At 42.7% G+C, this 24,801-nt stretch overlaps 2 protein-coding genes across 4 annotated transcripts in view; both read right to left on the reverse strand.

The window, feature by feature from the left end:
* The window catches only part of col22a1 (collagen, type XXII, alpha 1), a 31,868-nt gene extending 13,013 nt beyond the window's left edge, over nucleotides 1-18,855 (reverse strand). Inside the window, exons 1-24 of one of the 3 annotated variants that reach the window (XM_086137231.1) lie at nucleotides 18,486-18,855; nucleotides 16,320-16,468; nucleotides 15,686-16,252; nucleotides 12,571-12,651; nucleotides 9,614-9,725; nucleotides 8,794-8,917; nucleotides 7,878-8,153; nucleotides 7,725-7,805; nucleotides 6,713-6,829; nucleotides 6,584-6,628; nucleotides 6,441-6,503; nucleotides 6,279-6,308; nucleotides 5,226-5,279; nucleotides 5,073-5,126; nucleotides 4,946-4,999; nucleotides 4,437-4,490; nucleotides 4,320-4,355; nucleotides 2,353-2,406; nucleotides 2,225-2,278; nucleotides 1,860-1,895; nucleotides 1,705-1,734; nucleotides 1,307-1,360; nucleotides 1,128-1,181; nucleotides 57-110 (exon numbers count right to left, since the gene is read on the reverse strand). In XM_086137231.1, the coding sequence (XP_085993357.1) occupies nucleotides 57-110; nucleotides 1,128-1,181; nucleotides 1,307-1,360; nucleotides 1,705-1,734; nucleotides 1,860-1,895; nucleotides 2,225-2,278; nucleotides 2,353-2,406; nucleotides 4,320-4,355; nucleotides 4,437-4,490; nucleotides 4,946-4,999; nucleotides 5,073-5,126; nucleotides 5,226-5,279; nucleotides 6,279-6,308; nucleotides 6,441-6,503; nucleotides 6,584-6,628; nucleotides 6,713-6,829; nucleotides 7,725-7,805; nucleotides 7,878-8,153; nucleotides 8,794-8,917; nucleotides 9,614-9,725; nucleotides 12,571-12,651; nucleotides 15,686-16,252; nucleotides 16,320-16,455 (2,220 nt within the window). In that variant the 5' untranslated portion in view covers nucleotides 16,456-16,468; nucleotides 18,486-18,855. The remainder of the gene's footprint in view (nucleotides 1-56; nucleotides 111-1,127; nucleotides 1,182-1,306; nucleotides 1,361-1,704; nucleotides 1,735-1,859; nucleotides 1,896-2,224; nucleotides 2,279-2,352; nucleotides 2,407-4,319; nucleotides 4,356-4,436; nucleotides 4,491-4,945; nucleotides 5,000-5,072; nucleotides 5,127-5,225; nucleotides 5,280-6,278; nucleotides 6,309-6,440; nucleotides 6,504-6,583; nucleotides 6,629-6,712; nucleotides 6,830-7,724; nucleotides 7,806-7,877; nucleotides 8,154-8,793; nucleotides 8,918-9,613; nucleotides 9,726-12,570; nucleotides 12,652-15,685; nucleotides 16,253-16,319; nucleotides 16,469-18,485) is intronic. The other 2 variants (XM_086137232.1, XM_086137233.1) reach the window with 2 other exon arrangements.
* Nucleotides 18,856-20,525: 1,670 nt separating this feature from the next.
* On the reverse strand, nucleotides 20,526-23,403 carry LOC147190651 (uncharacterized). The gene is made up of 2 exons (XM_086136917.1): nucleotides 23,337-23,403; nucleotides 20,526-22,815 (listed from the first exon to the last, which is right to left on the reverse strand). Exons 1-2 carry the CDS (start codon nucleotides 23,367-23,369, stop codon nucleotides 22,123-22,125), a joined length of 726 nt encoding a protein of 241 aa, XP_085993043.1. The 5' UTR covers nucleotides 23,370-23,403; the 3' UTR covers nucleotides 20,526-22,122.
* Nucleotides 23,404-24,801: the final 1,398 nt, after the last annotated feature.

The raw sequence follows: 24,801 nt of genomic DNA on the forward strand, positions 1-24,801 counted from the left end.
AAACTCCATCGTTCTTGCTCATAGCTTAATGGTATGAAAACGAAACACGTCATTACGATTGGTCCGGGGAGTCCATCCACTCCAGGCAATCCACTTTCACCTTTCTTTCCCTGGAAGACAAATTAGGAGGAAAGACTTTAGATGAAAAATACATGATTGCTGAAGAAGTGTAACAATGATTAACCTACATTAGTAGGGCAGGTACAACAGTTGTAGCACATTTTCAAACATGTGAAGACGACAGCTCTCAGTGCTCTAGATTACTGGTGCTCACTTTTTAAAAAAACAAAAGTACTCTTTTTTTTTTTTTAAATGCTCAACATTAAAATATAGTAGTGGAGCATTAATGTAAGGCAATGTAACATCATGTACAGTTTGAATAAGTATTAGAACAAAAAGCATACTTAAATCATGATTGGATTGAAAATAGAAATTAGATTAAAAAAAAAGCTGTGCCTAAATAAAGTCTTAAAAACAGATTTCTTGAAGATTTAATTGAAATGTCCTAGAAAGTTAAATACAATTGATCTGTAGTTAGGCAGTCACGACTTCACCTACCTCTAGAGGGAGCTCCATACTACAATTTGAGGAAGTCTCTGTCTTCATTTGTTTTTTGGAAGTTACTACAGTATTGTCAGTGTTTTAACTGAAACCCAGTGGGACCTGAAAATAAGCTGTTGTGGGAGGATGCTACATAAAAGCAACACACTGCTCATTAATTCGTGCAAAGAATTAACATTGAGGCTTTCTAAATCGTCTCTCTGGGCTACGGTTCATTTAGCAACAAGATTAAATGCTGCCAACTGACACGGGCCATATGTTTGGCTCGCTGCAAAACATCTCAGGAGAGAAAAATCATCCAACTGGAGATGGGAAGGTTGTTTGTTTGTTAGCAATTAGCTTATTTCCCCTGCGAAGCATGGTCTTCGGAGGAACTAACCAGGGAATGTTTTAGTTGTTGGTGGAAGGTGCGGATCTGGATGAAAGTGTGGACCCAGGATTCATGGAGAATATTATGAGATTTTTCAGAGATTTCCCTTCGGTCTCAGTGAATAATGCATGAACAGGTTACCTATGGCGAAACTCAGGAATATGCGAGACTTTGCCTATGAAAACACAATTCTTACCCTTTGTCCAAACTCCCCAGGTTCCCCTGGTATCCCCTGTGGTCCTGGGGGACCCTTTGGAGCAGAAAGGTTGCTGACAACACTGCCTTGATGAGACCCATCACACGGCATGCATCCAAACATTTCTCCATCATAACAGCCCAAAGGAAACATGCGAGAAGAAAGTAATAAATCCTTACAGGTGGTCCGGGTGGGCCGTCAGCCCCCGGAAGCCCCGGGAGCCCAAGTTCTCCCTGAAATTGGTCAAATCATTAGCATGTATTTGCATATTTTAATGAAACAAAAATATGGCGGTGAGGGGGAATAAACATTGGCCCTCCTAACCTTTTTTCACATTTTTTTCCTCATCCTCAAAATTATCGAAATACTGTGCCATGTTTTGTTAATTCATTAAAAATACATTCTTTGTCGTTTGATTTGAGTGTGGTATTTAAAAAACTTTGAAATATGTCCTTGAAGGGACCCATGTAATATTGAAAAAAAATAATACAATTCATATAATTTTCGTATTACTATTTTGTACATAGCAAAATATTTATTAACATGCTTACCAGATTATATTACAAGAGTAACTCACCTTTTCTCCCTGTAGACCGTCTTTTTGGTACTAGAAAAAAAGGGATATTTGGTCCATTTGTAAAATGAAATTAAAGTGTTTTCAATATCATTTTGTCAGAAAATTATTTTCAATTTTTTTTGTATGCGTGTGTGTGCATGTGTTTTGGCACTTACCCCATCACCAGGTAATCCGGGGATTCCTCGCTCTCCCTGTGACACAATTCCCAGAAGAATAAAGAGCCCATCAAATTTAAGAACTCCTAAATTTCCTCGGGCGACATGATAACGAGTAGTTCACGATAACTGTAGTCATAAGGGCCAACTGCAATGCATGCTGGTCGTGTGTTTGTGCGTGCACATTTCAGGCAGACAAATGAGCGTGCTGACTTTTGATGGTACGAAAAGAGACAGAGGAATGTCTGGAGTGTTTACACACATACTTTAAAAACTGGTTAGACCTTTATGAAATGATTTATAGATGTGCATAGTGACATTAATTATGATGCTTTATAGTTGGAGAGGGAAGGGTGGGGGCATACCTTATCACCTTTTACCCCACTGGCTCCGGGCAAGCCAGCCTCTCCCCTCAAGCCCTGAACAATTTCAGAGAAAAAATATGATGATGATGATACAAAACCAATCTTTTCACTCTTAGCACAAAACTTACATCTTTGCCGCGAATGCCAGGTTTTCCAGGTAATCCATCCAAACCGCGCTCACCCTATAAAGAGAGGAGCTTTCAAATATATGACATGAAAATAACAACCGTGAAACATGATGAATCTTTTTTTTTCCCATAAAAAGTTTACATGTCCATTTGCAATACATTTACATTGCATAGCCAATAAAATAATCTAATTTATCTTAATCGGTCCAAAAATCATTATTTACCACAAATAAGGTTTCCGTGTTCATCTTTCTATGTTAGTAATGTACAGTGACCCCAAAAAATAATTAAAATCCCTTCCACTAGATGGCAGAAGGTACCATTGTAAACTTGTCTATACAGCAGTTGCCATTCATAAAATCATTTCAGGTCATGACTGCAAAGCACTACTTGAAGCTCCTCAACTCACTTCAATCACCTTACGTCATCATGGTTACTTGGCACAAAGATGCCACAAGATGGCGACAAAGCACTCCATGAAGCTTAACTCACTTCAACATTAAGTAGTTGTTCCAAAGTAATACTTTTAAAGCTCTGGCCTGACCAAAAATAGATAAATCCAGCGGAATATGGGGCAACATTGTACTGCATTCATTTTGAACAGGTGCTGTTGTAGATGTCGATCATCAAAACCAGTGGCTGCTCAGGCTTGTGTGGGAACTTTGAAATTGGCACCATCGGTGAAAAGGCCTTTTCAGAATTAAATAAAACAGAAGAGCAGTCATTCCAGAGAGAGAGAGAGAGATGAGAATAGAGGTCAAGTAAATGACGACAAGTCTCTTCATCACTTTCTCGAGTACTTCCCCACTTTTGAGCCCCAGGAATTTGCTGACTTGCAGTTTGAACGACAGGCAGCCTGTGCTGATCATGTCAAGCCGGAGCTTTTGATGGGTTTTCAGTCTGCTGACAACCTGCTTTTCATCTTTGTTGCCATGTGACAAAGTCGTCGAGGGTTTCTGTACCAATTGTTATTCTAGCCAAGGGTCAAGATTAAGTGGGCAACACACAGGTGGCTTGTCCCTTCTGGGATCACCGTGATTTGCGCGATGTGTGATTGAGGTGTTCGAGATGCTTGCGGAAGCTCGACATGTCAATAAAGTATCTGTGGGTTTCGGGAATTAGCTGCACTGGAGCCAAAATAAGCCCCCACATGTGAAGCAGACAGGAAGCGGGATGAGTAAATCTAAGAAGTCACATCTGTTTGTGCAATTTTATGTCCCTGTGTTTGCGCTTTCAATAAGAGGACTGAGGACATGTTCACTATGAGTCCTCAGGAATGACCACGCGCGTTGGTTTAACCAAACACCTTCATCGTTTAACCAGATGCATGGACAGGGAACCTGTTCCCACAGAAACTTAATAGGATTTCATATTTTGTGGGGTGATTACTCAAAAAAATAAAATAAAATGTGGAAGCAGGAGGGCAAGCCACGTAAGTAAACATTTTTGGTACGAATAAAAGTAAATGTGATGCTCCATTAAAAAAAAAAGTACTTAATAACAAGCAACATTGTGACAAATTTCGACATTTTCTATACTTCAAAATAAAAGTGCATGCTTTCACAACAGCAAAACATTGTGCGATAGTTGAATCGCCCAACTTCGAATGTTTGCCAAGTTGGTTGCCTTGAAATTTTGAGTTCACTTTTTTTTAACGGTATTATTAAATAATACTATTTTGATGCTAATCCGGATAATTGTGCACATGATTTCTTTGTAATTATTAACATTATTGTGGCAGTTTATCTGACATTACCTGAATTTTTCAAACATTCATGAGCCTTATTCAGAAACAGATTGACACGCGAGCCGAGGTATACACCTCACCAATTGCCATTGTAGTAAATTTGGACAATAGTTGTTTTGACTTAAAAAGTTGTAATCACTCATCATATACAATTCCCAATTTAAACACATCCAGGAAAATGTGTCAATGTGAAGCTTGGTACAAATACAGCATCACTTACGCTGGCTCCTGTTGACCCTTTTTTCCCCTCGTCACCCTATGAGAATAAGAAATCTGGTGACATTTCTAGAACATGATGATGTTTATGACTTAACAGTGAGTAAGTGCAGACACTCACAATGACACCTTTTAGTCCTGGTGTTCCTGGATAGCCTGCATCACCTTGAACGCCCTACATTGTACAGCAACAACATGATGAGATCAATTTTAGAGTCAACATGATAGATGTACATTTAATAACTACATCACTGGTTTTCAACTCGTCTCACGAGGACCCGCATTTTGCTGTGACCCACTTTAATAGACGTTTCGAACAAATAAGAAAAGGTACTGTCTATCATTGCCTATAGATGCCACAAGATGGAGGCAAAGAATTACTTTTGTCTAAATGAAGCTCCTCAGATCACTTCGAATTGTTTCTTTGGCATCTAGTAGCCACCAGATGGTGCCAGAGCACTAATTGTTAGCACTCTGATCAGAGAACTTTTTTTTTTAAATAATTTTAAAATGACGACAGAGGACTGATACCCTCACGACCCCCCAAAAAAGCTGAAACGCAAATATGTATTCTTGTATTAGGCAACACTACACTGTGAATTGAATCTGTAGTGGGAGCGGATCACCCACCTTTTCTCCAATCAGACCAGGAAGTCCTGGATTGCCAGTCCGCCCAGCCTCTCCCTAATTAAACATTGATAAAAAGTGTACAGATTTCAATTCATTCTCAAAATATATTCCCACAACAAGAATTTACTTTTTCGCCTTTGTCTCCAGATAGACCATCGATACCGGGAAAACCGCTGGCTCCCTGTCAGGTCATTAAAAAGACAAAAGTCAAAACCGGTCGGCGAACTGTTTGGATTCAGAAAGCAAATCCGCTGTGAGTCCAGGTTCAGGAATGCCAGACCTTCTCTCCTCTTTGTCCGGGAGCACCTGTCAGCCCTATGTTGCCTCTATCACCCTGGTCAAAGAAAATACTTGTTATTCACGAGGAGCAACGCTCGAGCATGCAGAGTGGCGAGGGCGTGCTGTCACAACCTGTTAGCGCCACAAAAGAAAGCTTGGTCAGTTGATTGATTAGGTACGGTATATTCTTGGACACAAAATGTTAGAAACACACACACACACAGACAAAACTGAGAAACATTTGACCAGGACACACAATGGTCCAGGCATAATTTACCATTTGTGTTTGGACTTGGTACCCGACTGTCTAAACTCAGTTTTGGGATTATTTGAGCCTGCTCAGGATATGGTAATTTCAAGAGGCTCTTTGTGGGTATGATCTACAGCACTGACCACATCAGGTAGCATTAAAAGTACCTAAACCTTTAAGGAGAAAACCTTTGAAAGTAATGGCTTTAAAATCACACTGTGAGCGAAATTTAAAAAAAAAAAAAAAAAATTGAACATGAGGTACAGTGCATGTATATAATTTGAACACACGTCATTTCTTTCATCCGAGATTAGGATAAAGACCCGTCTCTGTTGTTAAGTGATATTACTTGAAACAACATTGCTTCACAGGGGAATTGCCCTTGTGAATGAGTCACTGAAAGGTGCAATTAGAGGCAATGAAAGTGGGATGAATTCACTTTCACCCCTTGCAACGCAAATTGCTGTGTTTTTAAACCACAGTGCAGAGCTGTCTTATGTCACAATGTTTGCAGTTTAAGCAACAAATTGCACCTAGCTATGGCATAGAGGAAAAAAAATCATGCATTCAAAAATGAACAGCATGCTGGGCAGTATATGTAGATTTTCATGCAGTATTCACACACACACACACACACACACACACACACACACACACACACACACACACACACACACACACACACACACACACACACACACACACACACACACACACGCATGCAGTAAGTTAGTGCGGATGCTCGTAGACAAACAGAATGGTTAATAAGGCCCATGCAGCGCCATTAGCGACAGGTTTACTTACCTTCTCACCTCTACCAGAGATGACGTTGCCCTGCAAATAATTAATCAACAAGGATTAATTATTATCGAGGCTGGCAGAAAGCCAGAAGGAAAGCATGCAGTCTGAAATGACCTGTGTGTTTGACATTAAAATTAATTAAAGCAAGTTTGAGTTTTTCCATACACTTTCTCCCTTTTCTCCTTTGAGGCCCGAAAGACCAGTGGCACCTCGAAGGCCGGTTTCACCCTGTAAAAGTAGCCCCACACAGTGAAACGGAACCATGAACGTGTTTAACAAACTATGACTACAAACTAGGGGTGGAAGACCTTTTCACCCTTGAGACCTGCACGGCCAGGTGCACCAGCCTCTCCCTGCAAGGAATCAAAAGCCGTTAAAGAGGAAGAGTTGTGGGAGTACAAGTCAGGGGGACGACGAGAAGGAAAGAAATCATTCACCTTGTCACCAGCAGGGCATGAGCAGTTGGCTTGGGGGCCCCTCTGCTGCTCAACTGTAGTGGGCGTCGGAGTGGGGATCGCGATAGGAGGAGCCTCAGTCACAACCTTCTTCAGGCACTAGAATGAGATACAGTGCGTTATTTCAATCACGCATTATTATTTACCCATCCATTTTCTACACCATTTGACATCATTCGGGTTGCGGGTGGGCTGGAGTCTAACAGCTGACTTTGACCAAGACCTGACAGGTTGTTAGATAATCTCAGGCCACGTTTAGACAATCATTCACCTTTGGATAATGGCTCATCAATTGAGAGCGCAAAATTGACACCGGACAAAGAAACATGTCTGTGCCAGACTGCAGGTCAATACCCATGAGAAATTCCATTTCCATCTCTATGCTTCAAATGCACCGTATACGATTGATGCGATCCCTGGCAGGTTTCTTGAAACAGGGTCTCTTCTTCACAGCCCACGCAGCAAAAAGCCTGCTACTACCACCACTGAGGAGAACACCAAACTCATAGTGCAGGGATCCTGAGTGATGAAGATTTACCCGTGCTGACTTCAGGTTGTTGAAATGCTTCATGCTGAGGAGAATGATATTCCACGATCTGACAATTCAAGAACAGATCCTGTTTCGAGAGTTAAAATCGTATTACGCATTGGAGCAGTGGGATGGCCAGAAAAATTCTCAAAAATTATTGCCAGCCCAAGCTGCAATGCCTCTTGTCCAAAATCAACTGGGAAACACTCGCCCGCAACCCCGGCTCGAGAAAATGGATAAATATATTCCAAAGATTCTTTGGGGACGTGCAAAAAGGTCATCCTGAGATCAGCATTCATGCTCAAGCAGCTTGGTTCGAAAATATGAGCTGTGGTTGAAGGGGGAACTGCATGTCATGATATTATTAGATATTGCAATATTTCATTCAAAGCCACACTAACCACTGTGTCAAAAAGAGGCCAAAAATAACTGAATCCACGTGAAATTCCATTGATGTGTACTCACAGGCCCATTGGGTAAATCGCAGCAGGTTTCCAGCTCGGCATGTTTGGAGTCGCAGTAAATAACCATCCTCTGGAGGTCAAACTGGGGGGTGAAGAGACACGTGAGCGACACTGCGGACGACGGAGACCGATGACACTTTGCAGAGACACTCACATCGATTGGCACGCTGTCATACAACCTCTTCCCAATGACCGTCTTTCCTTGGATATCGATGTCCTCCCTGTCGCCAATGGGCAGCGTCTGAATGTGTTTACAGTCCAGGTAGAGAGACACGGTCTTGGCCTCCACTCTCAGGGCTATTTTGTGCCAGTTGCGGTCAAAGAGGTTGTCCACTTCGGAGTTCCTGAACACAGCTCGGACGGCGTCTTTGGTTAACCCCACGGCGTTGTACTCCACCGCCTTGTTCTCGCCGTCCAGCCTGATAGACACCTGACAAGAAAGACGGAGGACTGTGTTGACGGCAACCTGATGCTATGGGGCCGTCATTAATGCAAAATTCATTGACAGATTATATTGAGGCTGTGCGCATCTTTATTTTCCTTTAGTTTTTAAATTCCATTTTATTCTGTTTCATTTACATTCATTTTAATTGCTCTGTGAGTCATTAGCTCATACAATGTAAACATAACTGTATCAATCGTATGTTTACAATGTGAAAATATTGAATAAATAAAAAATCATGATAAATAAAAATCATTTCATAAGAGCAACCCTTAAAAAGAATTTGAGAAAATTCGATTCAAGAAATAAAATTTGCTTGAAGGAATTTTAAAGTACCAGTAGACAAATTTTATAAAACACTACAATTTCTAATGTAAAAGAATTAGGAATTAATGTAAGATAGCAACCTTTAAATATATTGATTTACACGAAACTAAATTCAATTTACTTACTGTCTTAGCATTAAATATAATTAGTTGGACATGTGGAAACCATGTCACGTTTCCTTACTATTAATAATAATAATCAAGGTACACTTGTGAGCTGATCCTAACCTGAGTTGACCTCATAATTCGCCAAAAACCTAAAAATAGAGCCATTGGTTGCATTTTGGGGTTTGCTGACCCACCTGTGGGATTCCATATTTGTCAAAGATTTGCCAGAGGTACCAATCTTCTCGTCTTGAGGTTTTCCGGAATTTGAACGTTGTTACAAAGGCGTACTCATCAGGCAGCCCCTGAGGGAACACGTCTCTACGGAAAGAAAGCACACTTTGAATTATAACAAATATTAGCCGTCTGAAGCGCAGTGTTGGTATTGTCTCTAATGATGATGTACTAAACAGATTTTTCTGTCTCCAAAAAGCAGTCAGAGGGGTCGACCTGAGACTATTGGACCCTGTTGTTGCGCATTGTGTGTATTTCTAACCGACGTGTATGTCAGATGCCCAATAAGTCCCCCGAGGGACTAATAAAATGGATGAAGCCAAATAGATCTCCGGGATGTTAAACTGCAAAACATGCAATCCAAAGTGAGTCAGAAGAGCAGCCCATTTTCTTTTACTTCACATCGCCGTACTAGATGTTTTAGATCTCAGGCCAACTTGTTTAAACCAAAACTTAGCAAGAGTTAACAGTTTGCATTTTGAATGACTTAACATCACAAGTACCGGTACCTCATTTGTATAAAGTGCATTTGATTGACATGACTGCCAATTGCACGTGTCATGACAGTTGGTCAAAACCGGTCACTGATGCTCATGAGTTAGTCTTGGTGGGTCGTGTTTAAGATCTCAAAATACTGATATTTTCATCTGAACAAACGTTCAGGCCCACCAAAAGGACTAGACCTTAGAAGGACTTGGTCCAAGTTCCTATACGATGCTGGACATATGACAATTGCTGCTTCATACCAAAATGGCTGACTACTTCTTGAATTTGGCTACTTACTCCGTCTGCTGCACAATCGGCATGGTGCCAAGCCGAACGTACGCACTCTGACCCTCATCAAGTCTGGTGCCCAGAATATCTCGAACGCTGAAGTAGTCCATCAGGTCGAAGCCTGCATGAGAACACAGTAAAAAAGAAGCACACAGACGTCATTCCAGCACTGAGGTCAAGTCAGGATTTATATGGAAGTCAGTGACACAGTGTCAAATGTTGGCTAGTGTGTTATAACGAGAGGAAAAAACGAGTCACTATCACTGGTGCAATCCCCAAATGGGAGTCTTTAAGTGAACGTGTGCGCATGTTTGACGTTTGAAGTGGCGCGACCACAGACCATACATTCGTGTGGCGTGAAGGGGACACTCCCTGGTACAATAAACAAACGCTGCAGCTATGGCGACGCCTGATGATGGCCGCGACGAGTTGATCCAGATGACCTGAAGGACATTTCGCGAACTCTTTTTAAAGTAGACTATCGCATCAGTACAAATTGATCATAAGTATACGGCAAGGCTACAAAAGATTAGACTTCAACAAGCAATTTCTGAAAGAGGACCCAAGAACCAATGAATGTTTTGAGAAATCCCTTCGAAACAGGTGGGAGAAACCACACAGGAATGGTGGGAGTAAATTAAAAAACAGTACATAACATAAATCTTCAAAAAGATTCTGAGTCAAAGTAAAGAGTTTATTTAAAACAAACAACTTCGCCTTATGTAAGTCCAATTAACGCATAATGGGAAACTCTATTGACGGGCTAACGATGAGACTCTCTATGGAGTTGTTATAATGCTTCAAGAAACCGATAATTGAAAACAAATGCTGCAGCAACACCTGCAGACAGACAAGCGTTTTTTTTGGACTCAGTTACTATGTTTGTATGAAGTATGTTACTTCAGCAAAACAATCAGATGTAAATGAAAAATGAACAGCAACATTAACGCTATGAATGTATAATAACCATTCCATTTTCTACCACTTTCGCTTTTTCTCCTTTATGGCAAAACACGAACACGATAAATGTTTCCAGCTGTCCGATTTGACCCCGTTACTATTGTTTTAGGCACAGAGCGCCGCTCACGCATAGCTGACTTGCCAGCTCCCCGATCACCAGCTTGCATTGTGCGCACTTGCACACCACGCTGCCTCTGTGTGGTTGTTTGGAGGCCATCGTTGCGCAGAGTTGTAATTTAGACTGGCGATGCGTCCTGTATAATCAAGTCAGAAAGTTATTTTGGAAGGCTACGAAAACGACCATTGGTGGCGAGGGGTGGGGGAAATCTTTGGGAAACGCCAGAGGGTTCATGGACTGGTAGACATGGTGAAGTTCTTTTGACGGGAGCAGATGTGAATATTTGGACCGCAGCACGTTCAGACGAAAGGGTCCGACCAGACGCCCGACGGTGAATAAAAATCCGCAATAAGCCGCGAGTTGTCTCGGTCGTCACGACCTGATACATTGCTGTGACTTACATTCTTGGCGAAGTTTTCATGAGAAAATCTGAACAAAGTTATTCAGATTTAAAGTTCTGATCATGTTTTCTGACAGGGGGATTGATTGGAATGTTGGTAGGAGCAGCTCTGTGCATTTTCTATAAAACTTGTCTTATTCAGGGCAGCGGGTGGGTTGGAGCCCAGCACAGCTGGACGAAGTGCAGACTGCACTCTGGGCTGGTCAACCGCGGGGCACAAAGATAGTGACAGACAACGATTCATATTCCACACTAGCCATCAGTGTGAACTATTGAGATGTGGGTGTTTTTGAATTAAGTAGATGCACTAGGCCTAAGTGGGCGTACCTTCCGTGGCCCAGAAATATCTGCAAATCTCATTCATAAATATGACTTCAGCATGGGAGAATCCCTGTGAATCATTGTATAAGTCAATTCATTGAACGGATTCTAATCATTATCATCTTAAAAGTATTTCAATTGCACCCTTGTCGATTTTTGAGAGGGCGGGAAAGGCGCACACACGATCGGGGGTTGCAAAGCGTTCTCCAATTGGCCTCATCACATGCATGGTGGACGACATCAACCACAATGGGAGATCTTGCAGTTTACCTGCTAACGTCATGCACGAACCCCAGCGAGTCTCTCTCTGTTCCGCAATTTCAAACATGGCATACTGTGCTTGGACCGCCCTGATTTTAATGCAAATTTGGGATGCCACTCGAATTTGCCTGCAAAAGACTACTTCCATCCCACACCTGCAAACAAAAGTGTAAATACCCCATCACACCCAGTTCTACGTGTGCAAGATCTCGCAACGTAAACTGAAAATAAATAAATAATCCAGGCATGGGCGGAGTTAGGGAATAAGGAATAGAACTGGAGTGCAAACAGTCTGTACATCTGCTTTTTCTCTCTGCACGATGTACGTGGGTGGGAGATCTAGACAGGAACTAGCATCGAAAGACACTCTTGTAACAACATCCAAACTTTCTGGAGAAATGCTGTCCAAGGGTTCTGAGAAAGGATTAATGGGAAAAGTGGGGACAATCTCACAGTACAGTCCAATATTTTTTATTTTTTTCAGAGAGAAGTCCCACATGCATTCAAAGGCCAATATGAAGTAATTTTCCTATTTGGGAAGTGCCGCGCCACACGTCTCAATGTCATGCAGGTTACATGAGAAGATCACTTTAAAGCACGTCAGGTTGAACACGGTACAGACAGTATGCTCGCACCAGACAATTCATTAGGTACATGTGTCAAATTTAATGTGATTCAACATAACGTGTATGCATGATCATGTTTGCACATTTTAGTGGTGCTGAACTACTTTGCATCGTACCGAGATGCTGTTTGGAATATTTAGCTTGTGTCTCCTCGATAAAAAGACAAAATAGTAGAAACAGCTGCCAGAATGATGCGCTGCAGTTCTACACCACTGTAAAACACAATTTCAATAATTATTATATATGTTAATCAATATGGGGTTGTTTTTTTTACACTTACCTGGAACTTGCTGAAGGCCATAACTAGTGCTTTCTTGTTTAAAGCGATCAGGGTGTACCTTCATGTTTGGGCATAATACATCTGAGGAGAAAAAGACACATGTCAGGATGCAGATCAGGGTATTAGAATAGACAGCCACCTAAAAAAGGTCAGTAATTGCCAAGAGATGCCGTCATATGAGGTCCGACTTAATGAAGCTCTCCCCTTCAGTTCAACATACTTTCTTGGCAAAAAGATGCCACAAGATCTTGCACGAAAAAAGAAACGTCAATGAATCAGTGAGCTTTTCATGTGAATAACAGAGGATAGGTTCCCTCAGATGGGAAAAATAAATAAAATCCACGAAGGGGCAAATATTGAACCAAGAATATGCAGAAGGTTGCCGAAATGTTTTGAGAAATGCATTCAGTGGGCTGACACGTGAAGTCAAAGAACACAGACATTTGTCCCCTGACTCTCTGGGAAAAGGTCGTTTTCGTGCGGGAGCAGAGGGGTTGTTTTGGGCCAGCCGAGGGGGGCCCGCTCGAAAGTCAGTCTTCTATTTCCACACAGCCTTATTTTGCACATTGTGATGACAGAAGGAAAGACAATACTGGCGGAATTCAATGGCCGGTTTGCTATTTGTGTAAAGATGGCAGATCTCTTACTCAAAAACACAACTTCTGTTCAGCAGAAGTAAACATTAATTTGGCCTGAACACATTACAAGAAGACAGGAGGTCAGTGATGGTTGAACTTTGGTTCCATGACATTAATAACAGTAATTAATACACAAAAGTGAGTTCATGTTTTTGTGAGCTGCCCGTTTCTGAAAATGTGTTTGTGGGCAAGCTGTTGTGAATTTTTGTACACCCTCATGATATTGTCCAGCTATTCTACAATTTTACATTATATTGCTCCCACACCGTGTTTGAGGATCGGCCATTTTCAAGTGGCCTACACAGAAGAACGGTTGTGTCAAAGCATAAAGGTATGACGACCTGCAGTGTCAGCAGAGATTAGCATTGGATTTGTGCTCGTTTGGCTCATGTACGGATCCACTACATGAATTGACAAAGTGTAATTCGGTGCTGCTTGGTGTCGACTAAGAAAGTGAAAATACAGAGTCACTTGTTTGTTGCTAGACAATTTTTTTTAAACAGTCAATAAGATTAAGGGGAAAAAAATACGATGATACCTTTTGGGGAAGAAAATGCAGACCTTGTATCCTATAAATCACACCATGATGATGAATGGAGGGGGAGGGGGGGGGGGGGGGTTTGGATGGTATGATAATTCTGCCAACATGAGCATGCTTTTGGTAAATTCCAACAAAATCCAATGTGTGATTCATCATTTCAGTGGTAATTTTACTCGCATGTATCTATTTTGGAGAGACGGGAAAAAAGTATTTTCTCAACAGCTTCTTGAAGCGATAAAGCAACAAACAGCCCTTTATTGTCTGCGAAGCCCACAACTCCCAGCAGAAATTGCACAACTGTGAGGGCAACGCATGTGCCTCACTGTTTTTTTTTTGTTTTTTTTTTAAGGAGCGCTGCCGTCGTGCTGCCATGACACTCCGCTCGCCGGACACAAAGAGCAGAGCTACTCCCTGCACTTGTGGCCCTGCAGACTATAATTTAGGGTTCCGGCTGTGAGTTAAAATGGTTGCAATGCAAAAACGTCTTACACTATGAAACAGAATACTGTATCTCAAACAGATTTTTTTTTTCATCTGATCAGCGGAAGCCAAGTGTTGATGCCCACAACAACCCAGACATCTATGGTGCCAAATTTTTATTAGCGCAACCCTTGTTGTATGCGATTACTGTGGAATTTGACTGTTAAATGTTATTTGGTCAATTCAGTTATGTTCAATTGTGTCTCCACATACTGTCGCATGAAATGAATTAGATTTTTTTTTTTGCAACTATTGATTAAAAGGTGAAAATAATTGAACGCTGACATCAGGGCGGCTGCAGTGGACACACTTAAAACAAGGAGAGCTGTAATTTTCCGGGTGAAAATAGCCTGCACTGCTCAACGACTCCACCAGTGATATACTTATAGTCTCACTTGTGGTCACTCAAGAGATTGCGGAAATAAAAACTTGCTTTTCGCAAAGATTTTGCCTGTTGCCGTCTTCTCCATTTACGAAACGCTGTCAGCCAAGGAGTCAGTTATGCAAGGTTAAAGGGCAGTTCCTTTGAAACGAATGGTCACGCTTAAAAAAAAAAAAAAAAAATACCGGTAATGTTTTTTTTTTTCCAGCTGAGCTAAGTGACACCATTCAGTGACATGTTAGAGTGACACCACAGAATCAGATCCAATAGAATTAGTGCTGTATTTCCTCTTTGCGGCATAAGAAACAAGGCCTCATTTTCTTCCCTCACGGGATTATTTTAGGCAGGAATTCTCATGCGTTTGAGTCGAGCACATCCATCATTCCCTGTGGCGCATTTATATGGAGAAAAATAGCAGGGCAACCAACCACTTAGGTAAGCTACATACCGGGAAGTCTATAGGACGACTTACTGTCTGGTGCACTTCCAATTTCTCTTGCATGCTGCACAACACGACGACCAACCAAAAGCATGTGGAACAAACAAAAAGTATGCAGCAGACACACAATTATAGATTGACCACTTGTGAGGTAGGATTCTTTGGTCCCAACCATTTGTGCCCTAAATGAAGACAACTGGCATATGCCAGTCATGGCCTCGAAGCTGTCTGCATCATAAAGAGAACTGAATTATAAATACTAAATCAATTAAATCACTCCTTTGCGTTCCTTATAAACATTTATATGGAAAAAGTAGGGCATCAACTATTTAGGTACGTACAGCACCACGAAGACGACAACCCGACTGACGTGATTCCAGTTTTTCTCCCGCATTGTGATTCAACATACAATAAAACCTAATACAGAAATTAAAAATATTACTGCCGACGCAACAATATAGACAGCCAGCACACATCTGCGACTATTTAAAGTACCTCTTATGAACCCCACAAAAAGTGCAGATGTTCGCGTAAGCTTTTTACCCGGGTAAAATAAAGACCGACTGTGATGACATACACACTGAGGATGTGGCGTCTTAAAAGCGACCATGCCAAGTGAGTAATGACCGACTTACTTTCGCACAGCCGCCTCCTGAGTCGGCCCCTGATCTTATCGATGGCGTTGAAGTCCGTCACGTGGAAGACGTGAGCGTTCTTTGGCTCTGCTGCAATCTCCTCCAGCTCCACTTTCAGGGCCTCACCGATGCCCACCGCAAACATCCTGATGCCAGCCTGGGCGGCCGCCCTGGAGGGCTCCAGGACATAATCCTGACTTCGGCCGTCTGTGAGCAGGATGGCCACTTTCTGGATTCCCCTGGCCGCCGGCCTCGCTCCGTTTTGTTCCAAGAAGATGTTGTTGGTGGTGTAGCTGATAGCATCCCCAGTCATTGTATTCCCCCCCAGGTAGCGTATGTTCCTGGCAGCTTGCTTCACCTCCTCCAGGGTCCTGTATCTACCCAGGTGGAACTCGGTGGTGGGGCGGTCACTGTAACGAACGACGGCCACTCGGGTCTTGTCTGGGGCTACGTCAAAAGACTCCACCAGGTTGGCCACCCATTGCCTGATCTTCTCAAAATTCTCCTTGCCCACACTGGACGAGGTATCCAGGATGAACGCCAGGTCATAGTGGACATTTTTGCACCCTGACATGACAAAAGATCCACATGAACATAGACCTTAACTAATTAGAACCTAGCCAAATACACTTACCTGCCCGCTGCGCTTCCACACTCTGCCCGGAAAGAGTCACAGCCAGGATGACCAAAACCAGCGTGATCCTAAAGCCCAGTCGGAATTCCATCTGAGACATGGTTTGACACGGTTCTCTTGATCTTATTAGCACCATCCAAGTCTCTGCTCTGGGGAAACATCAACAGTATGCGCTTCATAACTGACTATTAGGAGTGGGAATCCTAACCTTAAATGAGCAGATGATGGGCAGTTTTTTTTCTGCAGAGAAACCAAAATGTAACCGTTATTATAAAAGAATGCTTTTGATGATGTTTACCGTCCTGTCTAATGCAAATCAGATGGTTTCCCGTCTAAATTGCCTTCTAATGCAGTGTCCAGTTTGAATTTCTTCGCGTCAGCTTTGAAACTTTGGCAATGGATGTCCTCTATTCTCAGGATAATAATACCCATGACCAAAATACAGAAACCTCCCAGAGGAAACTGGCCTCACCAAAGATTGTTGGGAAAACGTGCCAAACTAGTTTCATGATGTCCAAACACCATGAGACAGAAAATATGACTTTGCAATTTTTAGACTTACTTCAGTTAAAAATCCACAGAGGTGATTCTGGGTTTTCTTCGTAGCAGGTCTCTGAGGATAACTATTTTTGGCACTATTGTGGAAAATTATACAGCTGGAGCGTCTTGTGCCAGTGTAGCAATGACACTAAGGTGTCACATCAACACAAAACCCCGGTTTGGCCTTATTGTACACAAGTGGTTGTGATGAGGCGGATGCGTGACTGGTCCTAGCCATAATAAAGTCTCATCACTACTGGAAAAGATGCCTCAAGTCCAACAAAACTAACCTTCTGACCTCTGTGCATTTATTCAACTACTTTAAATATTTATGGTCCAACCAATGAATTGTGTTCAATTCCCAAGGCCCCAACACCGCTCTATCATTACTCTGTGAATATTTTCATTCATCCAGGTCTTTTCATGCTCAGGGCATTGAATCAATCGCAACCGAGCTGTTCTGGTTGTCTTAGAAGACGACCATTTCAATAAACTCACTATTATTTGCCTTATTTTGCCCTTGGGGCACCTTTTTTTGAGCAAGGAACGATATCGCTAACTTGCCGCATTTGATAAAATTTCACATTTTGACGCATCCTCTTTGAACGACGAAGTTTGGCCTCAGAGCATTCCAGTCGAACGTCAACAACAAACATGGCCGATGACCTCGATAAGCGCCATAGTCGGTATGCTAAAAGCTAGCGGGCCGTATGCTAACAACAACGCTCATGGTTTTGTCGTGGTCACGTTCGAAAATGTCCCAGTTTTTGGGGAATGTAGCATTGATTGGACGTGAAAAGTGGACTCTGTATGTAGTGGTGATAGAACCAAGTGATATACTGTATATACTAGCCAACCAGTGAAGAGCGCCATATTGTTAAAGTGAGGACTTTAACAATAATACATTTGACTCCCAATACATCTTTGGTTGTTCAAAAACACAGTAGACTTTGGGAGGATAATTTACACGAAAATTACAATTGAGATGTTGAAGTCATGTTACACATACAGCACATTTGACAATAAAGTTGCACTTGATACCATGATTGTGTGACAAATTGGAGGTGGAGTACATTTTGGAGGGGCACCACCTCACCTAGCAGCTTGTGAAGCACAATCTTATTTACTCTGCGTAAATGACAGTCTTATCTGATGGTCCATTAGGCTATTTCTGCCTCTTGGTTTCACTGGCGCTATTCAGTGTTTTGGGCATGTTACAGCAACTAATTGCCACCAATTTGTCTGGGACTGCCGGCCCAAGTAAGTTGATCCAAGACTCCAAACTCTCCCCACAGGTCGTACGTGGTCTCGGTTGTCTTCCTTGGAAGCAACCGTGCAGTAGGCTAAAGGAATAGTAAAGCCGTTTTATTTCTGTCAACAAGTGACTGTTGCTATGTATTAGGATGCGTGCTTGTTTCCACTTCCTCTGAACGGTTGACTTGAGAATGCAAGTGAAGATGCATATAACAGCAGAAGCATCATGTTTAACAGATCCTAAAATTTCCATCAATGGAACCCAACAAAAAAGACAAACAACGGTATTAAAAATAGATGATAAAGTACTGCTCTTATCAACTCTTGATTTGTTTAGAAAAAAAAATGGTTAAGAAAGTGACTTGTTCTCACCTGCCTTGTTAATCAGCTCCACTGGAGGCGCGAAGGCGACCACTTGCCTGCAGGCCCTTACCGCCCGTATCAGCAGCCCCACAGCATCTTTCTCCAAATTGCACTCAAGTGGCGTAAAATTTGTTGAAATAATCCTGGGTGAAAATCCAGTGTGCAGTTAAAAATGTGAGATGGGTTGAAAGAACCTTGTGGATGGCTGCACAGAGTGGGAGGGAACAGTGCAGTGGTGGTGGGAGTGGTATTGGGTTTCAAGGCGCTGGTGGTGGTGGAGGGGGTGACGGGGTGGCTTCTATAGCGTATGCTTCACTCACACATAAAAAGCAGGGCCAATTATAGATCCAACTTTCAGGATATTTTTGTCCCCCACCCCTCTTAGGTTTTTACCCCTTCCTTTCAAGCGGAACAGCCTCTCTTACGTTTTGACCATCCTGCCACCACAAGTGTCCACATTGCCGCAGTGGAACCGCCCTTTTGGGGCGGACCCTGTTGGGTTGGGCCGGGCCGCACGCTTCTGGAGCAGGCCTGTGTTTAAGTTGGCCAAATGATTACAGAACAGCATTGCCTGCGACGTGCCGTTAGATGTCGGAACTGGTGTTGTGATCCCATTACGTAAATTCAATGTGTATCCGACACATTTACATGTGTCGGGCCGCAACATCTGGGGTTTTTTTTTTTTTAAGTACGGTATATTTTTTCTTTTTATTACATTTACCTCTTGCTACAACATCCTGGGCTGGTGGCCAGCTAAAATCACAGAGCACATTTGAACACAACTATTCACCATCACATTCACAGCTATGGGCAATGAAGAGTCTTTCATAAACACATGGTATCTTTGGGGTGTGGGGCGAAGCACGGGGAGAACATTTAAACTTCACGCAGAAGGGGTCAAGCCACGAATCACACCCAGAACCTTTGAGGTGCTTGGCCTGGTACTACAGCGTTCAATCAACCTACCAGGCATGATTTTGGGATGTGGGAGGAAACCGGAGTACCAGAAGAAAACCCACACAGGCAGCGGGGGAGAACATGCAAACTCCACACAGAAAGGATTCAACCCCACACCTCTGCAGTGTGACGTGGCCCACCGTCCGGCCTGTTAAATTATCCCTCACAGTAAATGAGGACAGAAAGAAAGTATTGAGCCACATAACCACAACTGGCTTAATTTAAGACTCACCTTCTGTGATGGTTTTTGCGGGATGTACAGCCCGATTTCACGGGCGCAGCCATCCTGAAAATGGGAATTAGTTGTCGCACTTTTAAACCGGGAAAAGTGCTGGATGTAACCAGAAGTGGCAAATTCATGTCCAGAAATTAAAAACGTTGTCACGGTTTGACTTTAGCCACAGGTGGTTCTACTCAAGAGCTGGAAGCACCTGTGGCTCAAGCCAAACCTTCGTCAATATTGGTGATAAATATTGTAACGTTCACCTATACGAAGTACTAACGTCCCGATTACTGTAATAAGGCAAACAAGCTATAACAGTAATTTCAAAACTCACCTGGGAAAATTTTTCGGGACGTACAGCCTGGTTTCACGGGCGCAGCCATCTTGAAAATGAAAATCAGCCTATCGTAGTTGTCCCACTTTTGAATTGGGAAAAGTTCTGGATGTAACCAGAAGTGGCAAATTCAGGTCCAGAAATTAAAGACTTTGTCACGGTTTGACTTTAGCCACACGTGCTTCTTAGCCATAGGTGCTTCGACTCAAGAGCGAGAAGCACCTGTGGCGAAAGCCAAACAGTGGTACGGATTTTACTTTCTCGACGTCGGTTAGCCTCCTATGGGTCTAACAATGAATTTCTTCCTCAATGTCAACTCTCGAACTAAACCTTGATTTCGACCATTTTTCGCGTGGACGCTTTCTTTTTTTGTGTGCACTTAACATAAAAAGGACAAGGCAAGAGTTGGCAAAGACCTGGATTGGTTGCCAGTCAGTCACAAGTCACATATAGACAAACAAGCTTTCCCACACACATACACACTTACAGCCAATTTAGAGTCTTTAATGAACACAACAGGCATCTTTTTTTCAAAGTGAGAGGAAGCAAGGGAGAGAATATCGAAACTCCACACAGAAAAGCCCAATTTGAGAGTTCACCCCAAGATCTTTGACGGGCTAATGACCATGATGACTTTCATTTGAATATACTGTATTTTGCAAAATGCACTCAAAGTACATCAAACAGTCATACATCCCACATGACGTTTTCCCTCCAAGGTTGACATTTTGTGCCATGTGTGAATGGACCGAGATTTACTCAATTCAGATACACCCTGAATTGGTCGCCAGCCAATTGCAGAGCACACACTGTACAGACAAACAACCATTCACACTCACTTTTACACCAATGAATAATTACAGTAGTACAGTACCTTGGCCAAAACCCACACAACATGAGTAGAACTTCACACAGGAGGACATGAGCCAATATTCAAACCTTGAGGAAATTCTCAATTGTGACCACAACTGCCGTTTGCATGTCAAACCCAAAAGAAAAGCAAAATTTGTATAGTTTGAATTATTAGTCCAGTAAAAATCATTCTGATTCAGATTTTTTTTTAAACTTCATTTCTCACCAAATCACACATGAACATCAACTGTAAAAGTCAGACACATTCAGAAAGAAGGATTGTTTAGCCTTGGCAGAGGCCTGCGCTGAAAGGACTGCCATTCTAGTTTGGAAATATCCAAGCTGCAGAAAGTACCCTGATGTCATGTGTGGTCAAACTGTCACACATACTTCCTGTCAGTTTCTGCATCACTGACAGCTTTATGGTACTTTTTGAAAAGGCATCCGCCGCAATCTTGGGAAATAAATCTCTAGTGGCGCTGATGTGGCACTAAAATGCTCCAAAGCGCATAAGATCACCATTTGAATGTGACAGACAACAAATAACAGAGCCATTCCATGCAGGTCTATTTCCAGCACCTTTGTAGCCAAGGAAAGTGAGAGCGGCCAAAGCCAGGCTATGTATAGATCGTCTCAGCGTGAAGAAGGGTTGATGATAATTCCGGGCAGATGCATGTTATGAGCGATGCTGTCGGTCTGGAGGAGCGTCTGGTGCCGGCGTTGAGAGGGCTAAAGAGGTTCACAAGATGGACCGGCGGAGGAGAGAAGACCATCTGGCATGCGACTGACCAGCCAGCTTTCATCCTCCCACATCGACAAAGTGCATCTTCTCTGATATTTTACGTTCAACATGGGAAATTTTGATTTTGTTTTTTTTCTTTTTCACCAAGCTTCCAGGCTGGAGGTTCTAGATACAAACATGGGCACTATTTTTTTTTTTTTTGTATGTCGTTTCGTGAGGGGGTTGGATGTTGAAGTGGGGTGAAGAGCTTAATTTAGTCAGGCCATAACCTCATCTAATAGGGAAAAAATGGCTTTTGTGGCCCGACATCTATAGGCCTCAGTCCCTATCCTGTGTAAATAGCTAAAATGTTCTTGTTTTATTGGCAGATATTGGTCAAATCTAGTAACGCGTTCCTCATTTCATCTCTTAAATTTCTTGTGTTTTACATCCAGTTGTTGTACTGCAGGTTGAGTTTGAGACGGTGGCATTACTTTTATTCAATTGGCCGTTCTTCCCACATGGAGATATGCCATGATCCTGCCCTTCAATGAAATCATCATGGTAGTACTTCCTGACAATTTCGTATATCCAGTAGGCCTTTCTGTGCAATGCCCAGAATGCATCTGGCCCCTCGGACCTCCAGCTTGCCTTCTTCCACTGCATCGGCCTGATCCTCATCCAGGTGCTGCTCTCTCCTCAGCCTAAGGCGCTTTCCGCTCCCGCCGTCCTGCTGCTGAGCCTTGCCGCCAAGTGAGCAGCGCGAGTTGGCAGGAGTCACCGGTTTGCTGCTCAAATGAGCTCGGGTACCTCGGCACTGAACCTCCTCAAGGTTGCCGCCCCTGCTCGCCTCCATGGCCTCCAATCTCGTCAGCTGAGGCCTTGAAGGTCTCGTTTGCGGGGGATTAGAAAAGGCCCCTTGAGCTTCTCGCTGGAAACTCTGCGGTTTTTGCCTCCGGCTCTTCACTAGTTGATCAGACAGTGGCGCGAACTTCAGCGGCCGTATTGTTGGTCCTCCCCTGACCTCGCTCAGGTACTCATGTAAGGGCAATTTCAGAGGCACAGAGTCCAACTGCGCCGAGGGTGCTGTAACCTGTTCCGCTGCCCCCTCCCTATGTGTCGTGGACAAATGGCAGTCAGGTGTTTTTGAATGGGAGACATATTCAGCCGCCAGGCGAAGGTTTTGACCATTCAGACGCAATGCGGTGTTTTTAACTTGGATGGTAGACATTTCTCCCTGTCTGGGAACTCCCTGAACAAAACACAAACCTTGTGTCAGTCTCAACACGTACATGACCATCAATATTAATAAGTGTTGGACAAAATCGGACTAATTTCTCCACGGACTGGGCTTTCAATGTACGGTAGCTAGAGCCTGACAGGTTTAGAATTTCAGTCTATGACTAGAAGTAATTTTCCCAGACTCATTTGAAGGACAATATATCCAACATGACATCTTACATAAATCCGATATACAGGATAACAAACAATACATGAGCAAGATAAATTATGTTGAGGAATAAATGAATACTCGATATAAATGTCACAGTGTGACAACATAAAATAATGCTAAAGTGAATAGGTTTAACATCATGCTTTCTAATGAGCCATGATTCCTAAAAATTAAATAAAACCCGACAAGATCGTCTTACAACATTTCATCATAATTGATGGATGTCAAGCGCTCACACATAATATTACTTACCTACTGTCTATTACAAGGGTGAAAACAGAGATACACGGACAGTTCTTGAAGATACAAAACAACCTTACCGGTGTGTCTCCCTTGATCTTTTTTTGAGTCATGTCCTGTTTGCGGAAAAAAGGAAGAATGACCAACCAATTGTGTCACTGCAGCTCAAGTAGATTAAAGCAGCCTTAATGGGATCGCAGAGATTATGCCCACTAAGTAAAACTGGCTTCTAAACAAAGATCCAAAGCCAAGTAAAGAAATGTCCACCAACATCTTCACAGTTTTTTTTTAGGTCATTATCTTTAGTGCATTCATGACAATGAATTCATTTCTAACACGTGGAAGATTCACTCAGTTGAAATATTGAGTACCAAGTGTACCTGATTTAAAAATTAGTTACCTCAATTTGTTGTGCAGCAAATGTTTGACAGGTGATGAAAGCTGCGGACGAGTGACTTTCTCGGACTGAAGTATCAAGATTTCACAGCCACCTGTAGAAGAACAAGACAAATTCAAGGGCATAGGGTCAAGAATGTACTGTGTGATTGTGTTGTGCCTCTTCTCAGGCTGCCGCCAAGTTAGGCTTCATCACCTTGTGGATGACACGACGCTTGGACTGGCGCGCTCATTTTAAGGTATGTTATTGTGCTCCATCCTGGACCTGAAAACAAAAACGGACATTTTCCCATCCGGTAGACAATTGCAATGTGTCCTCTGTATGCTTCTTAGCCAACCTGCACTCTGGCGACAATGTATCCATTCACTTTGTAGGACTGATTGCGCCGTCGTGATGACCACCTGAAATGACCAAAGAACAAAATAATAATAATAATAATGAGGGGGGGGGGGCGTTCACTGGCGATGTCTCTCACGTCAGTCCATATTCATCTGCTTTTTGAAGTCACACCTGAATAAACTCAGATTGAAGCAAATCAATAGCTTGGTTAGCGCATCAACATTGAAGACCAGCAATTTTTTTTTTGTCCAACTAACCCAGCAGGTGCAGGATCTTTGTGGCGTGTTCGTCCCGGAATCTGACCCTGCACACAAAAAAAATGTTCTTTTCTCATTTCAAATTCTTGTGAGTTTGTAGCCGACGTCAGAGTCCAACAAAATTGTCAAGGTAAGTGTGGAAAAGTCGGAATCAAGTACAGTACTTGAAGAAACGGCCTGGGGTTGGTCAGGTTTTCTGGAGAGCTGCAGCACCACCTGGTGGACATAAGTGAGCACAAGAAAAACCCGCTACTCACAAGAAAGCGCATCGGAGTTTAAAATGTCGACTTGTTCCCTGTTGGCTTTGCTTATTGCCCCAAATGACGCAGGGGAAGTCAGCCATTTTAGGGTACGCTTAATGACGATGCAGGCCTGCGGACACAAATGAGACAATCAGGTATACAGAAGTTGATAAATTTGCTTGAATGTCAGCCTGTTAACTTTGAAGAGGCCGTTTCAGGCCGGTTTTAAGATTAGCCTATGGACAGAAATAGGACAATTAACATGCATGCATATGCAAATTCCCTCGACTGTGTTTCATTGAGATGCATG

The sequence above is a fragment of the Hippocampus guttulatus genome, chromosome 18, assembly GCF_054856545.1.
Source record: "Hippocampus guttulatus isolate MCC_2025c chromosome 18, RoL_Hgut_1.0, whole genome shotgun sequence".
Taxonomy (NCBI): Eukaryota; Metazoa; Chordata; class Actinopteri; order Syngnathiformes; family Syngnathidae; genus Hippocampus; species Hippocampus guttulatus.